Raw genomic sequence first — 23,960 nt, 5'->3', positions numbered from 1 at the left:
AAGAACTGGCTGTTTTGTCTGCCTGTGTGTCCAAGGGTCTTCCATAGAGCCTATCACTGTAGCAGCTAAGTGCTTGATGGAAGTTTTTTTTAAAGAAGGCGTGGACAGTAAAGAAAGATGAAGAAAAGTGAGAATCATGATAAATTCTGCAGTTTAATGGATTATAATTATCATTTTAGCACAGAGGGTGATTTGTGGGTTAAAAAATATATATTTTAGATTTTGTGCATCCAAAAGGGAGTGGATAGGCAAAATAAAGCACCAAGAAATTAAAAGCAAAATAATTTGGTTATCAAAACATCTCTTTGATATAGTGTTTATTTAATTAAAATGTAGGCTGGAGCAAAGAGAATTCTAATTTGGTAAGCACCAAATGGGACTCTGGGCAAAAATTAAACAACGTGCTTTGGAAATTGAGGATACTATTTGGGGCATTATTATAACACTTTCATTACTACAGAAACAGGGCTAGTGATGAGATGTTACAGAAATAACTTGAGTTAGCTAGGCTGTATTGTAAGTCTCTTCTTACTCTACATTGTAGTCCTCACAGATATTTATAGATATCCAACTGCTGACCACAGTATTGCCAACCCCAAATATTCAAAAATCATGAGATTTTTAAAACCAGTGCATTTTAAGTTCTGTTTATATGCTTTTTGGTTTCTGGGCCTTTACAATGCACTGGGGTCACATTTTAAAACTTTTCCCTGAAACCATCAGGTCTGGAAACTTTTTAAAAAATGAAAGTAGAGATTCCTTTGGGAATAAATTCAAGCAGTTCGAAGAACTGTCAGAAGGTACCCCAAAACCTCAGGAAATAAATTTAGTAAATCACGATAGTCATGATGACTAGAAATGGCAAATAAAGTATTTGCACCAGAAACCTGATTTTAAGAGTTATATTTATCCAACCAGGGAACAGGAACATAATATGTGACCTACATGCCCTCTTCATATTCAGATAATTAATACTTGCAACAAAATGTCTGCAAACAAGGAGGACAAGCAATGCCAGTAGAACTTTCGTGTGGTAGCTGACACATGAGCAGAGAGCCACAGACAATATGCCACTTTATTCCATGGTGGACATATTAGTTCAGAATAAACCCTCCAGAACTGGGGTGACTCTTGGATATGAAATCCTCTTACCACAGTTACTGCATCGTTCAGCAGCGATTCTCCAAAAACGATAATAAACAGAACTTCATTGACATGAACTTCTTCAAACACAGCCAGTACAGCCACAGGGTCCACCGCAGCTATCAGACTGCCAAACAGAAGGAAGTCCAGCAGCCCAATCTTGAGTTGGCCTATGAAAACAAAACAAAAAACTTACAGATATATAAAACCACCAGCAAAATGAATCTCCTTATGGTGCTGAAGCAATCAGCCCCAAATTAGTAGCACACTCTTTACATTACAGGCTGTCATAAATATAAAGGGAAGGGTAACCACTTTTCTGTATATAGTGCTATAAAATCCCTCCTGGCCAGAGGCAAAATCCTTTCACCTGTAAAGGGTTAAGAAGCTAAGGTAACCTCGCTGGCACCTGACCCAAAATGACCAATGAGGGGACAAGATACTTTCAAATCTGGAGGGGGGGAAAAAGGCTTTTGTCTGTCTGTGTGATACCTTTCCCGGGAACAGCTCAAGGATGCAAGACCTCCAACTCCTGTAAAGTTACTAAGTAATCTAGCTATAAAATGCATTAGGTTTTCTTTGTTTTGGCTTGTAAATTCGTTGTGCTGGAGGAAATGTGTATTCTTGTTTTTGTGTCTTTTTGTAACTTAAGGTTTTGCCTAGAGGGATTCTCTATGTTTTGAATCTGACTGCCTGTAAGATTATCTTCCATTCTAATCTTACAGAGTTATTCTCTTACCTTTTTTTGTTCTTCTAATAAAGTTCTGTTTTTTAAGAATCTGATTGGGTTTTTTGGGGTCTTAAAAATCCAAGGCTGGCTTGTGCTCATCTTGTTTATTCTCAAGCCTCCCCAGGAAAGGGGGTGTAAAGGCTTGGGTGGATATTTTGGGGAAATAGGAACTCCAAGTAGTCCTTTCCCTGACTGTTTGTTAAATCACTTGGTGGTGGCAGCGTTTTACCTAATCCAAGGGCAAAGACTGTGCCTTGGTGAAGTTTTAACCTAAGCTGGTAGAACTAAGTTTAGGGGATCTTTCATGCGGGTCCCCACATCTGTCCCCTAGAGTTCAGAGTGGGGAAGGAACCTTGACACAGGCCAAATTCTGCTCTCACTTACTTCGGTGCAACTCCCTTGACCTGATTCTATGTAATTAAATGCAGAATTTGTCCTCAAAGCACATTTCTGGACTTCTTATTCAGACAAAACTCCTACTGAAGCCAAAGTGAGTTTTATGTGAGTAAGCAGCACATGGTTGGGCACCCTCAAGAAAATTGATTATGGTATCAGACTAACTCAACATTTATTTCAGTGTTTTTGTTCTCACCTAGGAAATTAACTTCATTTAGTTCTTCTATAAAAGCACAGTAATTTCATGCTGAACAAAGGTTCCAGATTGATAGCCCTGGAAGCAGATAGCCTCTGAGTGTATCCGTAGGACAGGGAACAGTAATGCAAGCATCTCAAACTGGAAGGTCAGCAGAATATAGAAGATCCTTAGAAATTACAAATAAATGCATTTTAAAATGAAATATTTAAAAACAATTTCCTCCTTCACTTACTTGCCAAACTGTGAGGCCAGAGTTTTATTGTTAATGTCACTAGCACCTCATCCATGCAGGGAGCCAGCCAAGTCCCTAATCTGTTGTGTTTGATGACTCGGTGTTTAAAAAGCCAAGTCACCTGCTAGCCTAGAGAGACTGGAAATGTTGCCCAGGCAAGTGGACTGACAAGCAATTGGTTGCTCTGCAGGGAAGACCAAAGGAGCAGAGCAACCCTGGTCCTTCATAGGAGGTAAGGGGGTGGCCAGGAAGCAGAGGAGCCTCCTGAAGAGCCTCAGGAGGGGAGGGAGAGGCAGAGTGTGGCATGGCAGAGCCAACCTCTGCTCTTTGCAAATGGCAGGAGAGGAGCAAGAAAAAAGTGTGGCACTCGCACTTTTCCTTAAAGAGGAAGGGAGAGATGCAGAGAAGCTGACATTCCTGATAAGGGTCTCCTGGCACATCCTAGAACCATGCAGCTCCAGAGAAGTTGTACAAATGGGTATGGAGTCTCATTCATTTATCTGGGGCTCAGAATTCATTAATGGGCAGAGGAAGGCACCTGAATTAATTAATGGGAGTCGGGGTGGGGGTGTATTTATTAACTGCAGGGAGTCCAAAATTCAAGAAGGGTGGGGGAAGCATGGCAGAGCCCAGAATCCATTTATTGAAAGGGATGGTGCAGAGGCCCATTTTAGTAATTGGTGTACATGTGCACCAGAAGTTATTTGCTTTGGGGCGAGGGGGACAGAACTGACGTATTAGTTTGGGAGTAACAATTTGGTAATGAACATTGAAGAGCTGTGGCTTTGCTGTGGTATTGCTTGTAGCATGGCAGTGTGGGCACACTTCACCCAGGCTCACAGGGTCTCTCCTTCTGGTGAGCATGTGTCTTCAAGTCCAGAGTATTTAGGGACTGGCAGGTAAGTGAATGAGAAACTGACTTTCGATTGTTTGTTACAAAATGCATGGAGCTATTCACCCAGGAGGAGGACCCAAAATTGGAGGCTGGGTAGAGTACCAGACACAACCCACCCCCCACTGGCAGCAGCAAAGAAGATGGGAAAGGAATAGACACCATCTCTCTATCCCATCACCAAGAAGCAGGAAAATATCATTTTCTGTAAAGCTGACAAGGATTACGGGAACGGAGACCTGCCTGGTTTTCAGAAGCACATAGTTATTCTATTTATTTATAAAATGGAGACAGTTGTCTTCATTCACATTTATACAGACTGGCAGTGAGCAGGGGCGGGTCACAGTCTGGTTTTTTTTTTTTTTTTAGGTGGGGGGGAGGGGCTTGTGTGATTGGGTAGCAGGGTGGTGTCAGTGGCAAAATACTTTCAGGCCTGGCAGAAAATTCTGAAGCTGGCCCTGCACCTGACTCCAAATAAAGATTCAGTAACATTCTTACCCTGCTTGCTGTGGTTAAGGAAGAGATAGCTCAATGGCAATAACTATGGATATTAGGACACTGTAAAACAAATGCCTTTACAATGAATTGGCTCACCTACATCTCTTATCTGTTTTATATGTTACCAATTCTGATTGCTACTACATTCTTTAAGAACTTCCAAAAGCTAGTGAGCAAATACTGATGGGAAGGTTAGGGCACATCTGTAACTATTACAAAATAGTGTCAAGAGAGGTGGGATTGCTAAACCTGAGTTTTACTTAGGCTACCAAACCTACCACCCATCCCCTCTAATTCAATGCACTGTCACTAAAGAATTATAGAACAATTTTCACTCTGGAAGTCACCAGGAAACTAAGACCTTGTCTACATTGCTAAACTTCATAATTAGAATTCATTAAGTGGGAATTCACTGTCCATGTAGTTCCACCAGTAATAGCAACAGTGTGAGTGCTGGTTTTATGATTGGGGGGGAAACAGTCAGCATGACTTGCGATTGGTTTTCCTTTTTTCCTTCATGTGAATGTGCAAGGGTGACAGTGGGCACTAGTTTAACATTTAAGTTATATTTCTTCCAAATGTACTTTTAAAGTAGCATTTCCTTTTCATTGTTGTTTTGATCTTCTTGCCTGTTCTGTACTTGTCTTCTGCACATAGTACAAGTTCTAACTAAGGACACTGAATATCATATTTAACAGGTGTTTCCACTCATTTAAATTGAAATCTGTGTAATCCAGTTTAGGTGAAATGCTCTCATATTGGGGAATAGATCAGAGTTAATCAATTACTAGTTCCATCTGTCAAGGGAGTTGGAAGAAACATATAATCTGTTTTCTGTTGTTGCTTTTATCAAAACTATGTTTTCAATGGATATACATCCATACATTCAGTGATATTAAACTTTCACCTTTGTTTGCCTGAATAATAATATTTGAAGTAAAAACAAACAAAAAAAAATAACAACCCCAAAATACTCCCAGGCACTTACTCTACAGAGGATAACATGAGAAGTAAAATCCACAAACTAGCTCCAAGAACTAAGAAGAATCCCAGTACCCTTCCTTCCCCAGCAGCTGGAGTGGGAGAGCTGGGTTTCTCTGCAGGTACCATACCCAGACTTCTCTCCCTTCTTATATATCAGCATGTGGCTATTAGGTTTAATCCTTTGGTTAGCTGGTATCACGTAAGCTATTCAAGTCCTACTTATCTCTATTTGCGAGTGACATAGTTTGACTCAGGGACAGGCTTCTCTGGCCTTTTCCATAATTGAGATTAGAACCGAAAAAAGATCTATAGGTCATAATACATCATCCTGTCAGTTAAATATGGTGCATACAGTATATTATCTAGTTCTTTGTGCAGTCTCATTTTAAATGGTTTAAACAATCAGGCCCATCCGTTTACAGATGACTGTGATGCTTATGCTGTTGCAGGCTGTAGGAGTGTCAAACCTATTCAATAGAAAGAGCTGAGTCCCATTTTTAACTGTGATTTAAGTTGTGATTTAAATGTGGAAGACATTTATGACTATACAACCTACCCTCAGTCCACAGTGGAATTCCCATTGATGTCAATGAGAGTTTGCACAAAGATAAAGGGGGAAATATGGCCTTTATATTGTAACTCAGTTTCAGTTATTGTAGCTAGTTAAAATTTTTGAACACTTCTTTTTTGGGGGGAGTGGGGGAGGAAGGGTGCTGAAAATGGCCTTTTATTTAAAACAAACTTTTGTCTTAAGTGTTTCCTTTTCCCCAAAATTCTCCATATTTTTAATTGCATTTGCAGAACATTTACCCGAATTTTTCATTAACAAAGTCATTTTTATGACATTTTCAAGACAAATTTTGATTAAAAATGTCAGAACTCCTTTTAACTGGTCTGTTACAAGCCCTGCAAAATGGAAACAATTTTGAAATTTCAAAATGTTTTGATGATTTGTAAAAAATTACATGTTCTAGTTATCAATCGTATTTTTATTTAGTCATCATCTTATTGTGCCATTCAGCATCACTCACTGGGAAAATATTCTGATAAGTAAGACTACAACCATTTCTGCCCATTTTTTCACTTCCTTTCCCATCCTTCTTTTGCTTTTTTTTCTCCCTCTACTGTCTTTGGGTGTCTCTTCTGTTCTTCCCTCCGCATTTCCTTCCCTGAAGCAGTTCCCCATTCCCATCTTGGTGTGGACTTAAATCCCAACCCTTTCACCATCCCAGCACCTATAATGAGCATCAATTAAAAAATTAATTATGACATTTAAAGTATCGTCATTACGTTTTATAGATAGTTACACCTCATTGAGGCTAATGGAGAGAAACAGGGCAGTTCACAGCTCTTGATCATTGTTTCAAACTCAGAAAGACAACACTGCCTGGGTGATGCTCTGTTCACGTTGGAATCAAGCACAATCACGAGGGTTTAGAAACTTTCTATTCTTGAAAAAGAGAAAAATAAGCTATGATTCTTTAGCATGTGAACATAGGACATATGAGACACACAAATACATTAAGTGGGCCAGATCTGATCTATGGGCCAGAGGTCTGACAACACTGCTTGATATATATTCTATTTGTAGGCCTCCAGCCCCTAAAGGGTAATCCTATCACAAATAATTACAGGATGTGATCAAGTCACATTCTATCCAGTACAGGTATAAGGTATCTCACATGCTAGCCAGTATGTTACAGCCACCCCCACAGCTATCTTCAGGTGCAAAAAATAAACCAATTTTGTTTACATGGGAGTGTAGGTCTACTGCAAAACAAGGTAAGGCAATCTCATCCATTTAACTTCACAATAATGCCTTTTTTTTAAGCAGCAGCATTAAACCCTAGCACAAACACCCAGAACAATAGTAGGCAAGTGAGAAATGGCCATCAGGCTTACAATCCTAGCAACATGGCTGCCTAGCTTTGCTGTAACCTCAGAAGCCAGTGTAAACCTGTCAGAATGCTAATCCAAGTTTTCGATAAATACATGGAATCAGATCCTTAGAGGCAACAAATTCCTTCCTTCCTTCCAGCTCTCCTTTGCAAGGAATATTTTTTTCGCAGAGGTTGCCAGATCACCATACAGGCATGCATCATGTGGAACTGCTTTCGCATTTTTCTTTCTTGTAGCTAAGACAATGGAAGTTTTCTTGTGTTCGTTTGCCCTCTGCTTATCTCTGCTTTACAAAGTTAAGGCACTGGGGTGAGCAAAAGTACATTCTTCCAAACAAACAATTAAAACTATGAACCTGTTCTTATAGAAGGACGTTCTTGCTGCAGAAATCTATCACTTTTGGCACTCAGACACCATAGTGATACGCACCAGAGACACACTAGATTAAATAAAGTACAGAGAAATTAGACAAAACAGATCCTGACCAACTTCAAAAGCCTTGAAAGGTACACAGATTTTATATTTGATTAAAAATGGTAAGGCAAATTATATCTGAGCGAAATTAAAAAAACAACCAAAATCTCAAATTTTGCTGGTGCAAAATTGTTGATTTAATCAATTGTGCCTATAAACGTAAAAAAAAAAAAAGAAAGAAACATCTAGCTACATAATTTGTGGTTCTACTCTGTTAGACCTCTAGATAGAGTTTTCAAAGCAATGCAGGGAATGAAGCCACATGTTTTCCGTCACATTTAATGGAAAATAAGTAGCTAAATCCCAGGCACTACTATCAAAATCTGAACCCAAAAATTCTGTTATTTCATCTGTCATGGATGGTGGGAACAACCTTTGAGGCTATTTCTGACCCTTTATGTTTAATCGTGCTCCTTCGTGGTACATTTTCCCCTCTATAGAATCAGAGTTCACTTTAGAAGTTATTTAGTGGAGTAACAATATTGGGTCAGACTACCTCTGTTTGCTCCTCTGTGGGTGCATTAGGAAACCTCCTGCACCACCCCTTCTGCACCTGAGCAGAAAGCTTCCAGATTCATGGTGCCTGAGCTCCATGAGTAAGAGGTACTAACAGGTAGATGTGCTACACACCCTGGAGGAGACACATCTGAACAGCAGTGCAGCCACATCTCCACTCCCCCTTGTGGTCTTCTGATTTGCTGGTGTTGAGTTGCTAGTGGTCCAAACCTGGTGCTACTACACCTCCACAAAAAGATGTAACAGCTGTTGCTATGTATACTTCTCATATCACCTCAGAGACGTTACACATTCATCAGTACTACATGGGCAAAATGCCCCTTGCAAATGCCACTTGGTATTACAGGTCTTCAATCTTACCCTAGCAGGGTGGTTTCTAGCTTTAAATGTTGAAACAATGACCTATTATATGAATACACTTAGAGGGCCCTTGTTTAATTAATACTAGATCTGAGTGGAGGATAATTTTCTGTTTTGCAGCAACTTTTGAGATTCGTTCTGCACTGGAACAAAAAAAATCCTTTTGGAATATTTTTTTTAACATGGGATTGTGTCAAAACATGTGTTTTTTTTGGCTTGAAACCCTAGCTCTTTAGTCCAGGGACATGTGTAGGTAAGTAGGGTGGTGTGTGTCTCCTGCAAAGTTGGAGACCCAAGTTCAAGTACCTACTCTGTCCACTCTGAAGTTTCATTTACCTGAAAATGGTCCAAGTTAATACTTGGTGTTTTTCTGCGGGAAAGAGTTGTTATCTATAATGCACCACTAATGTACCAGCCAGCACCCATTTTAATTAGCAGTGACTCTTTTGAGAATCAGGCTTACCCATTATTCCGCTCAGGTAGACACCATAGAGAGACAAGCCTGTTGTGGCGGCATTCCACACAGTCCCGATTACAGCATACAGAAGGATGGTACCAAGGTTTCCAAAAAACAATTTGTTTGGCATGAAGTATCCAGCATCTAAGACAATGGGTGGCAGCAGGTAGAAGAAAAATACATTTGGTGTAAGGGTGAAGGAGGCAATGTGGTCTGCAGCCCACACGATACCGCCCAGGAAGAGGCCAAGGACAATCAGCAGAGCACTCTCTGGAACCACGCGGGTGACTTTGTGGGACAAGTGGAAAACTGCAAAGAAAGAGAAAAAATGTGAAAGAATCAAAATGCAAACATAATTTGATTGATATTTCAGCTGTTGTTAGTAGGGCTGGTTCTAGATAAGAAAGGAACAGAGGAGAGGAGAATGAGACCAGATCTCTGAGCTAGGATGGAGCAAGATAAATGGGAGGTACTAGAGATGTTTGGCAATGAAGTACTGTTGAGGGAATCTCAGCAAATCAATTTTGGAGGAGTTGATGTGAACCTTTGCTTCAGTTTGGCTTAACGGTAGATGTGCACCCCTGATTCAAGGACTACTTGTGATCCTAACCCATGCTGAATACAGCTGAGCTCATATATAGCTTTTCACTTTCATCTGAAACTCAATCAAAACCACGGAGTTTCTCATGGTGTTAATATCAACCTATAACTCTGCTCAACTAGCACACAACTGGGCCCAAGTTTGCTGAAAATTAGTACAAAAAACAGTCAGGACTCCATGTTTTAAGATGTATTGAAAAATCTTCCCCCATCACCTTGCAGAGGTATGCAACGATTGGTGACATGATTGTAACAGTGACAGCAGCCAGCCTATACCAGTGCTCACACCACGGCTAGCACCAGTGTAGATTCACCAGGATGAGTGTAACAATGGCAGAGGTCCCTAAAGTTTCCAGGGTAGACAAGACCTGTGAAATAGACCAAGTTGTAAACATTTTGCTCCTGCCTATGTGGATGACCCCAAACCAGGTTAAAACTGGATTAAGGTGACAACACTGGGAGAAGGAGGCAAACTGTGCTCAATAAACATGCTGAAACAGTCAGTTTTGAGGAGCATCTGGGCCATTAATTCAACAGCTGGAACGTACCTTCCACAACCTGAGTAATCCAATAAAGAAAACCAGTGTCCCTCCCAGTTAGCATCTTCTCTTTGTTATGAAGGCTGCACTGCCTCACAGATTGTTGAGAGTCCCTGAAAACCATTGCTCTATGTTTACAAATCATGGCATTCAGGTTTTCAAAGGATTTTTTTTTTGGTGGTGGTCATTCCCTCCATTCCTTGCATCTCCAGTCAGTAAATTATCAATCAATTTATTACATTAAGGAGAAAGGATTACATTCTTTATCCCTGAAAATAAATTTTGCTGAGCCAGACTTACTTGGGTCAGGATTCCCTTTTGCTATGTTTTCAGACAGAGACATGACTGAGAAATGCCCTGAATTAAAAGTATGGAACAAGAATTTTGAAGACATCTGAAAACCTGATATTGTGAAATAGCCACTGGACTTCCTGCTAAATCCTCACTATTCTATAGAATTCTGATAGATATAATAAAGGAACAGTTTCCCCCCAGTGAACAGAATATTTTATATCAGCTGAAACTTTCCTTTGCACTTGGAAAAGTTTATCTCCAATTGCACGCTGTTTTTGCTATGAACATTGACCCCTCTCTAAAGGTGAGTCCTGGTGGTACATTGCTGCAGTGCCCCAAAAGCACGGCAGTGAAGGAATCAGGCTCACAGAGCCACATTTCCCTCCAGGCTCTTAAAATAGTGATTAACTGCTAGCCTATACCAGACCTGGTTTATGCCAGCAGTAGATTTTTACCCCCTCCCCATTGCCTCAGCGGTGCTGGATGGCACAGTAAGCGGTAGAGTCAAGGATTCATCCTTTCCCCTCCACCTGATCTGTGAGGGTGGGAAGTAAGTGATCACACAGGCCACTTGTTATTGTGCGTCTAGAACCAAGGGCTGCCTATCCAAAGCAAAGGTGTAAAGGAGAGGCAAGGGAAGTGCCTTACTCCCCTTTACTTTCCTGAACTGGCATGCAGCCCAAGAGAAAATCTAATCCTTAACCATCAAGGGGCCAGATTGTACTACACTTATTCCTGTAGAGTAGCACTTTACTACACAAGAAACCCCATAGACTGTTTCCATAGAAAGATACTGTTCAGTATGAATAAGACAGACAGAGTCAAGTCAAAACCTCTATGAGAGTCTCAATGCGCAAGAGGAAAATGCCATGAGTATTCCAATATCATGCAATGGTTTTAGACTTTACAACTGGAACTTAGCTGCAAAGTCTGAGCTCATACTCACACCTATAAGGCCTCAGCCTTTTTTCCCTGGCCAAGGGTGCAAATTCCACGTCACGAGAACACCACACTTCAAGCTATGCCTTTCTGGACAAATATTGCATTTTTCAGATGATTAGAAAAACGGAGTTGTCCTCATGCCTCACATCTCCCTCTAAAGTTTAATCAAGAAACGTCATACCATTTTAATAGCTCACTATCCTGAAATATGTCCCCCTAACAATGCATCTGGATCTACTGCAACTTGTGTTAATGGGAATACACTCCTTTCATAGGGCCAGTCTGACAGCTTTACTCACACTGAGTAGCATCTTACTCCAGAAGTATTCCACTGAAGTCAATGGGAACGTTCACTGAATCAGGTGCTATTCACCATGAGTAAAGGTATCAGCATCTAGCTCTTAAACTGAATTAGAGATCCATATGCTCTGACAACTAGCTTTTGTAAGCTGCCTTTCATTCACCTAAATGGTGAACTCCCAGCCAACAATTCCGGACAATAGTTTGCATTTGAAGCTACAGGTAGGATGGAATTACAGCAGTTCTGCAGGTGCCAAGGAGGATGGCGTGCAGTTCCACACAGACAAATAACTCTGTAAGGAATTAATAGTGAAATAATTTCTGCTTATTCTAATGATGCACCTGTTGTAGCTATTCTGTACACAGGTGGCTGGGGACAACTAGGTAGCACAGTAGGTTATTTTTTTCACCTCTGCACTCCTGGGTATAAATCTGAATTAGCCTGGTGATTTCAGTACATGGCCTCCAGTGTTTTTGCCAGTTCAAGACTTTTCAGAGAAGGCTGGACAACATGGTGGTAAAAATAACAGTAGCTAGCTTATCCCAATACCCCCAGCACTGCTGTCTCTGTCTACAAATTGTGTTAACACCATTATTTCACCATACTCTGGTCTGCTGTGGAGGTTCTCAATCCCTTTGTATTCTTGGACCAAAAAATGACCTGCAATCCACATGTCCCACAATCCTTTGCAGCAACCGAGAATTGTGGGATTTGGGTCAAAGGAAGACACAATGGGTTGGTGCTGCTCTGAGTTGAGGGGGATTTCTGCCAGAGGCACTTCCCTCTTTCCTCTTCTTTCTCCATCCTCCACCCAACCATGCTCAGCTCCATTTTGAGAGGCTGTGAAGCACAACCTGCTTAAGTTGTTGCATGGCAGTATGTTATCCCAGGGCAGTGTCACATTGTGTTAGAATGCAGTTTTGTTTTGTCTGATAATAATCATGTCTTGGACTATAACCTAGGGTAGACCAGGCCTAAGTCTTCAGTACACAGAAACCCTTCACACACAATTCAGTTCATGCACAAAGCAAACTCTGCATAGACACTCAGCAGTAGGTCAACAATTGTGTTAAAGTCAAGTACTGTGATGCATCGACAAATCTCTGTAGGTTAGCTTGTGTTTAGTGTTAACCTCTGTGTTCTGTCACTTTCATGGACCCTTTAACTCTGGCCTTGTTTACACTTGGAAAGGTTTGCCAGTAAGCTATACTGGTATAGCTTATACAGTTTCCCCAAATAGAATAAGGTATACCAGAAAAAACACTTTTATAGATATTACTGTCTACACTAAGGCTTTTGCCAGAATTGCTAAATTGGTTACGGGTGGGATTTTTTCACACTCCCAACTGACAACTATGCTAACAAAACTTGTTAGAGTAAACCAGGCCTCAGTCACCCAAAACTGATGAAAAGTTACTTTTATAGTATCTTCACTTTTTATTATTAACACAAATTATAATCTTCTGTACAGATAATGTTGTATAAAGACTGCTTAAAACAAGTCCTAGTTTCCAGTATACTGTACAAATTAGAAAGGTCACTCTCTGGTGAAAGAAACAAAAATAGTAAACGCTAGTTAGCAAATATTCAAAATGTTGCATGGATCTTTAGCCATGAGATTCACAATAAAGCTAATATCCTATGCACTGCTTTTCACGTATACCCTTATGATTTTTAAAGAAGAATGAATAACACCTCCTTAATCTTAGTAAGAAATTAGAAAAAGAAATTTGATTTAAAGTCACTGGCAGAACATCATAAATGAAAGCCAACTGTTTTGAAGTACTGCTTTAAATGCTAGCATTGACCTATGATTTTGTGGAAAACTGATTTGTCTAACCTGGCTTTAGCAAGCTACACTGCCTCATTGCTCTACCTATTTCTGTTCTCTGTCTTTCAGCAATTGCAGAACCGTGTCAGGTTTGATTCTCTTTCTTCCCCCTCTCAAAGCACTGATCATTCTTAGGCCTCCTTTACATCGTAACTTCTGCCACACTGGGGAACCCATGCCTGATCTACACTTTAAAATTAGGTTGACATAGATACAGCACTCCGGGGTGTGAAAAATCCACCTCTCTGAGTGCCACAGTTAAGCCAACCTAGTCCCTGCTGTAATGCTGCTAGGTCAACAAAAGAATTCTTCCGTTGACCTAGCTGCTGCTGCCGCTCAGGGAAGCAGACTACCCACATCAATGGAAAACTCCCTTTCATCCCTGTGCGTTCGACACTATGGTGCTACAGCAGTAAAGTGGCAGTGTCCCCTTAGCACCCATAATGTAAAACTACCCCCAGGTCCACTATGGCAGTGCCTTTACATGGTGAAACCTGGCACCGAACTATGCCCCTCGTATTTTAAGAGTGCAGGAGAAGGGGCTCAAGAACTACAATATTGTAGCCAGGTCCCTTGCCTGGTAGACACCACAGTACACATGGAACTCGTAAGACTTCCTAGAATTTTAATGTTGATAATTTAGGCCCTATCCACATTTGCCTGGGAATGGTATTTGCTGAACTAGTTAAACATCCACTTTTCAACCAGTATGGGCTAAGTCAGCTTAGACAGGGTTTGACCGGCTAGTGTTTAAACTGTACTTCTGTGCATGTTGAGCATCAGAGAAGAAGGGGCCTTTTAGAAAGAAAAGTCTACAGACCATCTCACAAAGTAAATGTAGAGTTATTGCTTTCCCTACACCTCCTTTGGGATCCGAGGAAAGGGACTGTGAAATTTAAATTAGTTGGCAAAAATCAGACAAACAGCGACAAGTTCTAGGTGGGTCCAGCTTCTCCAGGCTCATAAAGGAAAGTAAAATAATTTGAGAAAGAAGTTCTTAAGGATAATTTGGCTAGTTATTTTTAAGCATACTTTAAGAATGCATTATACACATGGAAACTTGTAAAGGAACTTAACATTTAACAAGCTGTTCACTGCTCACTAAGATAGTTTGCAACAGTTTTGCAGCAAATCATGCAACAGACAGATTTTTTGATTCTTTCCATTCACTGACTAAAATGAAAATTGAAAATGTTAACACTTTTCTTTGGGTTAATTATATCTCAGAGGACTAAGTTACCTGACAAAATAGCTAAAGAGGAGCTGATATGCAACTCCTGCCCATTTCAATCATTATTCTTCCTTAACATACAAATAAAAGTTTATTTAAGGATAACCTTCCCAATGTAGGTTTTCATTCATAAATAACCTCTTTATCTAACAGCTGTATTTAATGAATACCATAGTTTTCATTCATTAAACAAAAAAGTTTGGATGACTTGGTTCTATAATTTGGTTCTATAATTATATCTATTGATTCTGGCTGACACCACGGGCAAAGCTTCCATTAATTTCACTGGGTGCAGGATCAAGCCCTAAATAGTCTGAGATTATGCTTTGCTTCAGATAGCATCTTTTGCTTTCCTGTTAAGGCATTGATCAGGAAGTCTTGTACGAAATCCCCTAATACAGCTCAACAGTGCATAAACTGTTATCTTATATCCATTGTATACAAGTTGGAAAGTTTTATTGATCGAAGTAAGATTTTTCTGTGTATAAAAACAGAAAGTGATGTTTCTCCTTTTTTCTCTCCTAAAAATAACTGTAACAAGATTTCCTCACTGCCAAAATACATATAATATGTCAAAATATTGCCATTTCACACCCTTTATAGCATCTTTAAAAAAAAAGTACTGAAAGAAATTCTTCCCCCTCGCACTCTCTTCAGGAAGCATGTCATATTCTTTGAATTGTATACCCTTCGGGACAAGTCCTCTCTTTTCTACATCTGTCCAGCATTTTACACGCTAACTCTTTTGTTTGCTTTTTTTTACCTGCCACTGTTCACTGACCAGATATTTTCATTGAGCTGTCAACATAGGTTACTTTTCCCTGAGTCTCTAAGATTAATTTTAGCAATGAGCCTTTCAGATTATGTCTTCAAACTTTTCATTTGTCAACACTGAATTTCATATGCCAGCATGCTGCCCATTCACCTAGCTTTATTAGGTCCCTTTGGAGTTCCTTACAGTCTTCTCGAGTCTTGAACAACCTAAATAATTGTGTGTCATCTGCAAATTTTGTAGTTTCCTGCTCACCCCCTTGTTCAGATTATTAATGAGTATTTACTAAACAGCAATGAATCTAGTATCAAACATTTGGAGAAACCCACCATTCACCTGTGCCATATTGAAAGTTACCCATTTACTCCCACACACAGATTTCTGTGTCTCATAAAATTTCAAATCCATGCATGGATTTTACATCTCATCCTGTGGCTAATAAACTTCTTTAATAACCTCTTATGAAGGACTTTTTGAAAGTCCAAACACATTTATATCAGCCAGCGCTTCTTTATCCACTCTTCTGTTGACATGGTCATAGAATTATAGTAGATGTGGTTTTCCTTTACAGAAGCCGTGCTGGTCTGTCTCTGTCGTATTCTCTCTCTTTTTTTATCCGCATTTCAAATAGTTTACTTGGTACTGAAGTAAGGCTTTTTGGGTAGTTCCCAGAATCACCCCTTAGCACCTGTTTTACATGGGTCTAATATTGGCTGCCCTCCAATCCTTCGGTATAGTAGTCAGTTTTAATTGGTAATTTTGTTAGCAGCTTCGTAGCTTCAATATTAAATGCCTTTAGAAGTTGTAGATGTTTATCATTTGGTTCTAGGCATCAGCTGCTATTTAGTTTATCAGTTTGTTCCAGCACTAACTCTTCTGACATCTCAAACTCTGATTGTGCCTTATTTTAATTACCTAGAAAAAAAGAAGGTACCTACTTAACTTTCTTTTTGGTGAAGATTGATGCAGCTTCTCTACAGTACTGTTATTCTTCCTGGCTCCCTTTATTCCCTAGTAGCCCAGCAGATCCAATGATTCTCTCACAGGCTTCCTTCTTCTGCCATACTTAAATAATTTCCTATTTGTTTTTTTTTATCTTCTGGGCCATTTGCTTTCCTAAATCCCTCTTGGCTCGTCTCATTTTCCACCCTACATGCAATGTGTTGCATCCCTTCTATTGACTTCAGTTGGGATGGATCTCCAGTTTTTGAAGATTATCTGTTTGTCTTGAAGGAATGCACTTTCCTATTTAGCCATACTTCAGCCTGGGATACCCAGAGGTATCCACAGTGATCTGCGGGTTGGTAGTAGGGTCTCCGCCAAGTATGGCACGTAGCTCTTTGTAACAGTGGTAAGTCTGTGGTTTAGCACCAGATCAGCTGTTGGCCTCCCTGCCCATCTGATATGCTTGATGCAGTTCTTTTGCTCTCATATGACACTGCTGCTGGTCCCTGTCATGCCCCTTCTCATGCATCCCCCATGCAATCTGCTTTAGATGACCTTGCTTCTATGGCTGGTCAGTAGCTGTGTTTGCACAGCCTCTTCTCCCCACGGAGCCAGGAGATCCAATATCTGTCTACTTCAAGCTGGAGCACGTCTGGAGTGTGTAGCCAGTGTGGGCAGCTACACACAACAATGGAGAGCTGCTAGGTGTGCTCACTAAACTGGAGAATCAGGAAAAAACATTTCAAAAATTTGTGGGGCTTTAATGGCGCGGGTTTCCAGTCTCCATGACCTCCGGGCAGTGGAATTCACAATTGTGACCAGAACGATCAGTGTCGGGCATCGTGGGACAGCTGCCGGAGGACTGTGAGAGTCAACGTCAGGAACTCAGTATCCACACTCGTGCTGTACTGACCTCAGTATGTAGACCATGGTTCAGTGTCTCTGGGGAAGTGGTATTACTGTGTTGCTGTAACAGGGCACTTACATTACTGGGAGACATATGCACAACTAGGGCAACGCAAGGCGGTTTATGATGACCTAATTTTGCAGTGTAGACCACGCCTTAGAGCAGATATGATTGCTTTCTATAAATATACCAAGAAGGTAAACAAAAGGGAGGGGAACAGCTATTTAAGCTAACAGGCAGTGTTGGCACAAGAACAAATAGGTATAAAATGGCCAGGAATAAATTTTAGGCTGGAAATTAGAAGGTTATAACCATCAGAGGAGTGAGGTTCTGGAACAGCCTTCCAATAGCAGCAGTGAGGGCAAACAAGCTAACTAGTTTTAAGATGGTGTTTGACAAGTTTATGAACGGGATTGCAAGATGGGGCTGTCTGCCGTAACAGGGGACTAGAATCAGTGCCCACAACGTTCCTTCAGTACCATGTCTTACATTCCTATGGATCGCAGGATTTTAATTTCTGCACTTTTGACATTAGGACCTTTCTGACTAGCTCCTTCATTATTTAAAAATCCTTTCTTCTGTAGCTTAATGTCACAGTGCTAGGGTTTGGTGCAGTCTCTCCCCCAGGGATGTCCAATTTAATTCTGTTGTGCTCACTCTTATAGCTCAACTGTAGTTATGCCTTGAACCAACTTATATGCGGTATACTTAGGACTAAGTCAAGAACAGCTTTTCCTCTTGTGTGCCTTAGAAGTAGCTGTTTCAAAGAAGCAAAGATTTAAGGTCTTGAGAAACTGCTTCTATACATTGTGTCCCCAGGAGACATTCGAGCAATTTATATGTGGGTAACTGAAGTTACCCATTATTACTACTTTATTAGATTTAGTTGCCTCTTTAATCTTTCTCAGCATTGTGCACTCAATATCATTTTTCCTGATCAGGAGGCTGGTAGTATAATCCTGCTGGTCTCTTTGGATTCTTATAACTTCTATCTTATGAATTTCTATGAACTGAATCTGTACAGATTTTACTCTATAGTCCTCTCAATTCAAATTCTTTTTCATTTAGATTCCATGCGATCTTTTGTTGCTACTTCCCCACCTCTATGAACTAATCTGACCTTCCTGTATGCTTTTAGCCAATATCCGTGAAGAAAAATCATGTTGCTCATTCATCCTAATCAATAGTATTTAAGTACCAGCTAAACTCCTGCATCAATCAATAGGTTACACTTTTACTAAAAGTAATAAAAAATGGAAAGTTTAGATTCGAGTCTCTTTGGGAAAGAAATTGAGCCGCCTTATGTTTTTCTCTAGCAGCCAATGCAATGGGATCCTACTTTTGATTTTGGCCATTGGATACTACCAAAATATAAATGACAATAAATAGTAATACTATCAGTGTTCAACCTTGAGCACCTCTACCTTAGCACTCACGGGGTTTAGGGCATTTAGACATGAAGTCCTTTGCAGTAGACTCATTTCTATGAGCTGGTTAGAGTTTGGTTTTATCCAGCTTATCAGGGCTTTATTCCTTGCCACACGCTTTTGATCATGATTTAAAATGCACACTGCATTGTAATGAGCTCATTACATTGAAGATTTGGGTCACTCTTCTCTGTGGGTGAACAAATTAACAAAATACATTAGCAATTAAAAATGTGACCAAACATTTTAGGATCAGCAGGTCAAGGTCCCCATTTGATAGGTCTTGAAGGCCATGTGTGCATTTTACCCCGAAGTCAAATGCCAATGGATTGTGTGACCAGGCAACCATTACCCCTATGAATGTTCAAGGTTATAATGAGGTTTAAGCAGTCTGGGACAGATTCTGTTACTGTTAAGTGAGTAGTTCTTCACTGAATGAGTTGTCCTGTTGTAATGATATACCAGAGTAAAGGCATGTCTACACAACAGTCGCTACACCAGCATGGCAACGGTGATGCAGCTGTGCTGCTATGGTGCTGTAGTGTAGATGCTGCCTGCATTTGCAGAAGGGGTTTTTCTGTTGATGTGAGTAATCCACCTCTCAAAGAGGTGATAGCTAGAGGTGATGGAAGAATTCTTCCGTCAACGTCACCACGGCTACACTAGGGCTTAGACTGACCTAATCAAGGCACTATGGGCACAGAATTTTTCACAGCCCTGAGCGATATAGCTAGGTCAATCTAATTTTTAAGTGTAGACCAGGCTGGAGTATAGCAGAATCTGGCCATCATGGAGCAGACCAGAGGTGTTCAAGAAATAAAGAAAGCAAGAAGTTTGGAAATAAAAGCAAAACACACATTAGAAACCCCTTGAAAGGTGGCAGAGGATGGGTTATAGGATGGAAAAAAATTAGCAACCAGTTTTAAGTTCCAAAACAAAGGTGTTAGGAATGTAGCCAAATCTTTTTGCTCAATATATAATATTTGTCCTTCACAATAGTGTTTAAGCAACAACCAGAGAGTTAATATAAGCTTAATGTATTCAGGAAGATCCTAAACTAAAAAAACTAAAGCTAAATAACATTATGTGCTACAGCTCCTTTGTGGTGCCAGAGGATAACAAAAGCCTTTGATTTTATTACAAACCTTTCTAATTAATGTTAAAAGGTCTGCAGTAACTATGCATTATTAGTGGTAATAGCATCAGCAGCAAGTCTGTTTTAAACTAAAACGATTGCCTGAGGTCTCCATAAAAATGCATCAGCTGATCTTACAATACAAATTAAAATGGCATTCAGGAACATTAAGACAAAATGGAATTTATTCTCTGTTAAAGTTATACGTAGCAACCCCTTTGGCTTTAAATTATCGTTAGAACTAAATTGCACACTGAGCTGAATCACTTTTAATAGCAAATGTTTAGCTTTATTTTTAATAAACACATTCAGCTACATTTAAATAATATTACAGGGGCCAATTAAAATAAAGAAATGCAAAGAAATTCTAGTTAACCCACTCCATTCTGCATACATTTTAGAAAGGTGTCTGACGTCCCACGCCACATATGCTTTAACTTAGAAATGTCCTTGCTTTGTTCATTGAAATAAGGAATTGCATGGAAACCAGTTACTAGGTCAAGTACAGAAGCAGCTTTTCTAATGTAAAGACAAGTTGTATAATCTAATAAAGAATCCCAAAACCCTACTGCACAGTGCAGAAAATCCTCCACCCTGGGCATACCGCATCTTACAACTCTGTGCGGAACCTCCCTGTTCTTCCTCAGACCGTGAGTATCTGCTGCTATTCAGGTCCACTGCCCACAGTGAGTGAGGGTGCAGGAGCAGCTGGGGCTACAGAAGTCTAAGGGGCTGCAGGAGCCGTCACCAGCTGACCTTAAGGCTCCTCCAAGGCATGGGATGGGGCAGCATTTCTACATACTCCAGCCTCAGTGTAATGCTCCGGAGATAAACCCAGCTCCTCTGGTTGGTGCTGGGGAAGATTTGGTCAGCCAAGATTACTAGGGTAACGTGTGATAATTAAAGATTAAGTTGTTTAATAATATTAACAGTACTTTAGTTTATAAATCACCTCAACTCCTGGCAAAAGAGCTCAAGGACCTGCACAGTAATTCATATGAAGGCATGGAAAGCATAATACCAATAAGAGAAAACTGCCTTCTAAACCATGAGCCAAATTCAAATACCAGTTTTACAACAGTTTAATTCCATTGACTACAATGGAGTTATGCCTGATTTACAGCCTTGACGGTGAAATCAGCATCGGGCTTATCAAGTTTAGCTGGGGGAGCACAAGAAACCAACCAACATCAAGTGGCTATTGCTCAAAATTAAAAACAAACCTGTGCGTTTTTAAAAGAGTTCAGATAACTTTCCCCACAGTTATTCTTTTATTTTCACACATCCTAGATCTGACGTGAAGCAGACACTGCAAGAGCAGTTGTTCCCGTGGTATTTCTGACCCAAGCAGAAGAAGAAAATACTGCAAGAAAGCCTGCTCTCATGAGATAGCCAACTCAGTTTTGCAGATACAAGAGGTTTGAAAAGTGTAGCTACAGTTCCGATAAGCATGTAAACGTTTGCATGCTCTTTCAAGCCAACCCTCTAACTCACCTATCATTAGCTCTAAGACTCAAATTATTTTGCTTACTCTAATATAAGAGATTTAAAGAAAACTTGTGTGCCTAGTTTCTACTTAAAGTGAGTGCTAGCAAGCACGTTACAAGCCTTCAAAACACTGAGAGACCATTATAATGAAGGTGTTGCCTGACATGGAGAAGGCCTGATTTTAATCAGATGAACAGGTTTTCAAATGACCATTTCAGAAACCTAAGCTGGTGTTCACACACGGTGTGCAACTGATCTGCTTTTGATGGTTGAGATGAAACTATCTCATCATGTTAAAAACTGTTTTAAGCCCCACACTTTCCTCTACCACATGCTGTGCAGAGTGACAAACAAAATACCCCCAAACACAGGAGGCGCAACTCTTTGTAGGCCACTCCTACATGGCTCCAGGGACCATGGAAGTTGCTCCATGCAAAGGCTGGTAGTTCACAGCTCTGTCAGGAGATGGGGAACAGGCCTTATTAGGATGGGTAGAAATCCTCCTTGTAGTTAATGCTGGTGGACAGTTCGGTTATCCACCCACTATGCCTTATATCATCCCCTCTTGGAGGGGACAGAGCACAGGCATATGGGAGAAGGGCATTTCTTACTAGCAGCATAGCTCCCTTAGCAGCTGCAATGCAAGGGAGGAGGGAGCAGGCCAGCAGCTGAGCAAAGGAGAGGATGATATGCAGCAATGACCTGGAAAGCATGGAGCTAGTCTCTGCATACCCTGAAGATCTGCTGCTCTGACTGGCTGTATCCTCCCTCTTGAAGAAGAGATGCCGCTTGAACGCTGCACATTCTCACTCAGAGATCTAGTTGCATGTTTTACTTTCCTGCAGGCTGAAGCAGGGCAGTGTGTGGCCCACTTAACATTGCCCTTCTAATTTCTTGTTCCACATATGTCTGAGACGATGCTATTCTTGAACGCCCTTGAACATTGTTGTTACTTACTTATGGCTATTCTTATGAGGTAATTTATTAACTTAACTCTTATATCTCCTTCATTGTCTTACACAGAAAGGTGAAGAACATAGAGACAATAACAGGAAGAACAGTAAATTATGCAATGGCATTATGTTGCAAAATTTGGTACACTCCATAGAAAATAGCCATGGGGTCAGAAGGTGGCTATTTACTTTGGTTTGGTCTACACTTCAAAGTTAGATTGCCATAGCTATTTCAAACCACACCCTGTCCTAAATATAAAGCAAAGGGTAAACACCTTTAAAATCCCTCCTGGCCAGAGGAAAAACCCTTTCACCTGTAAAGGGTTAAGAAGCTAGGATAACCTCACTGGCACCTGACCAAAATGACCAATGAGGAGACAAGATACTTTCAAAGCTGGAGGGGGGGGGAGAAACAAAGGCTCTCTCTGTCTGTGTGATGCTTTTGCCGGGAACAGAAAAGGAATGGAGTCTTAGAACTTAGTAAGTAATCTAGCTAGATATGCGTTAGATTCTGTTTTGTTTAAATTGCTGATAAAAAAAGCTGTGCTGAATGGAATGTATATTCCTGTTTTTGTGTCTTTTTGTAACTTAAGGTTTTGCCTAGAGGGATTCTCTATGTTTTGAATCTAATTACCCTGTAAGGTATTTACCGTCCTGATTTTACAGAGGTGATTCTTTTATTTTTTTTCTTCAATTAAAATTCTTCTTTTAAGAACCTGATTGCTTTTTCATTGTTCTTAAGATCCAAGGGTTTGGGTCTGTGTTCACCTATGCAAATTGGTGAGGATTTTTATCAAGCCTTCCCCAGGAAAGGGGGTATAGGGTTTGGGGAGGATTTTGGGGGGAAAGACGTTTCCAAGCAGGCTCTTTCCCTGTTATATATTTGTTAGACGCTTGGTGGTGGAAGCAATAAAGTCCAAGGGCAAAAGGTAAAATAGTTCGTATCTTGGGGAAGTTTTAACCTAAGCTGGTAAAAATAAGCTTAGGGGGTTTTCATGCAGGTCCCCACATCTGTACCCTAGAGTTCAGAGTGTGCAAGGAACCTTGACACACCCCTTCTGACATAGCTATGCTGATCTAATCCCCAGTGCAGACACAGTTATGTCAACGGAATAATACTTCCATTGACCTTGCTACCGTCACTTGAGGAGTGGTAATCTTACCCCTATGGAAAAACCGTTTCTCTCAGTGTTGGCTGCATCTACACTACAGGCTACTCTGACATATATATATATGCAGGTATAATCTCTGTAGTGTAGACACAGTCTTGGAGCTCTGGTACTTATAATTTCCTAGTGTATATATCTGGGAGATGAGAACGGTTAACTTTGCAAAGTACACAATAGGAAGTAGACAAGGAGATAAAACTTAAGTTTTATCTGCCAGCATGAAGAAAAAAAGAAAAACTGACTAAAGCTGGATTTGAAGCTGCTTACAACTCAACCCCCCTAGCTCAGGCTAGTTTCAAGAAAGAAATATCTAAATAGAATTCAGAGTAGGGTAACCATCTGTTTCAGTGAAATGAAAGACACATCTTATCTTAATTAAGGGACAGCACCCCACAATGCTTTATGCGTAGTACAAAAATCATTACGCAGTACAAAGTCGTACAATATTAGAACATTATCATACTTTGCTGAAATATAGGAAAATTGGATTCTGTATTGATATGGGATGAGGGATATTAGGCACATCCCTTAAAACAGAGGAATTGTGTGTTCAGCCTATTTCAGGGAAATATAGGGATTTCATTTTAACTTATAAAAATTAAGATAAAGGATTTTTTTAGTTTGTAGTAGTAAGGATTTGGTATGA

General features: G+C 40.3%; 1 protein-coding gene across 2 annotated transcripts in view; it reads right to left on the bottom strand.

Annotated features, from left to right (window-relative positions):
* Positions 1-23,960, bottom strand: part of SLC9A3 (solute carrier family 9 member A3) — a gene marked incomplete at its 3' end in the record, with an annotated part of 73,169 nt that overhangs the window by 32,203 nt on the left and 17,006 nt on the right. For both annotated transcript variants that reach the window (XM_084622030.1, XM_084622029.1), the window contains exons 2-3: positions 8,787-9,089; positions 1,153-1,313 (exon numbers count right to left, since the gene is read on the bottom strand). In XM_084622030.1, the coding sequence (XP_084478156.1) occupies positions 1,153-1,313; positions 8,787-9,089 (464 nt within the window). The remainder of the gene's footprint in view (positions 1-1,152; positions 1,314-8,786; positions 9,090-23,960) is intronic.

This window comes from Lepidochelys olivacea (genome assembly GCF_965140295.1).
Source record: "Lepidochelys olivacea isolate rLepOli2 genome assembly, chromosome: 2".
In the NCBI taxonomy this organism is placed as follows: Eukaryota; Metazoa; Chordata; order Testudines; family Cheloniidae; genus Lepidochelys; species Lepidochelys olivacea.
This window is presented reverse-complemented; position numbering and strand designations above follow the sequence as displayed.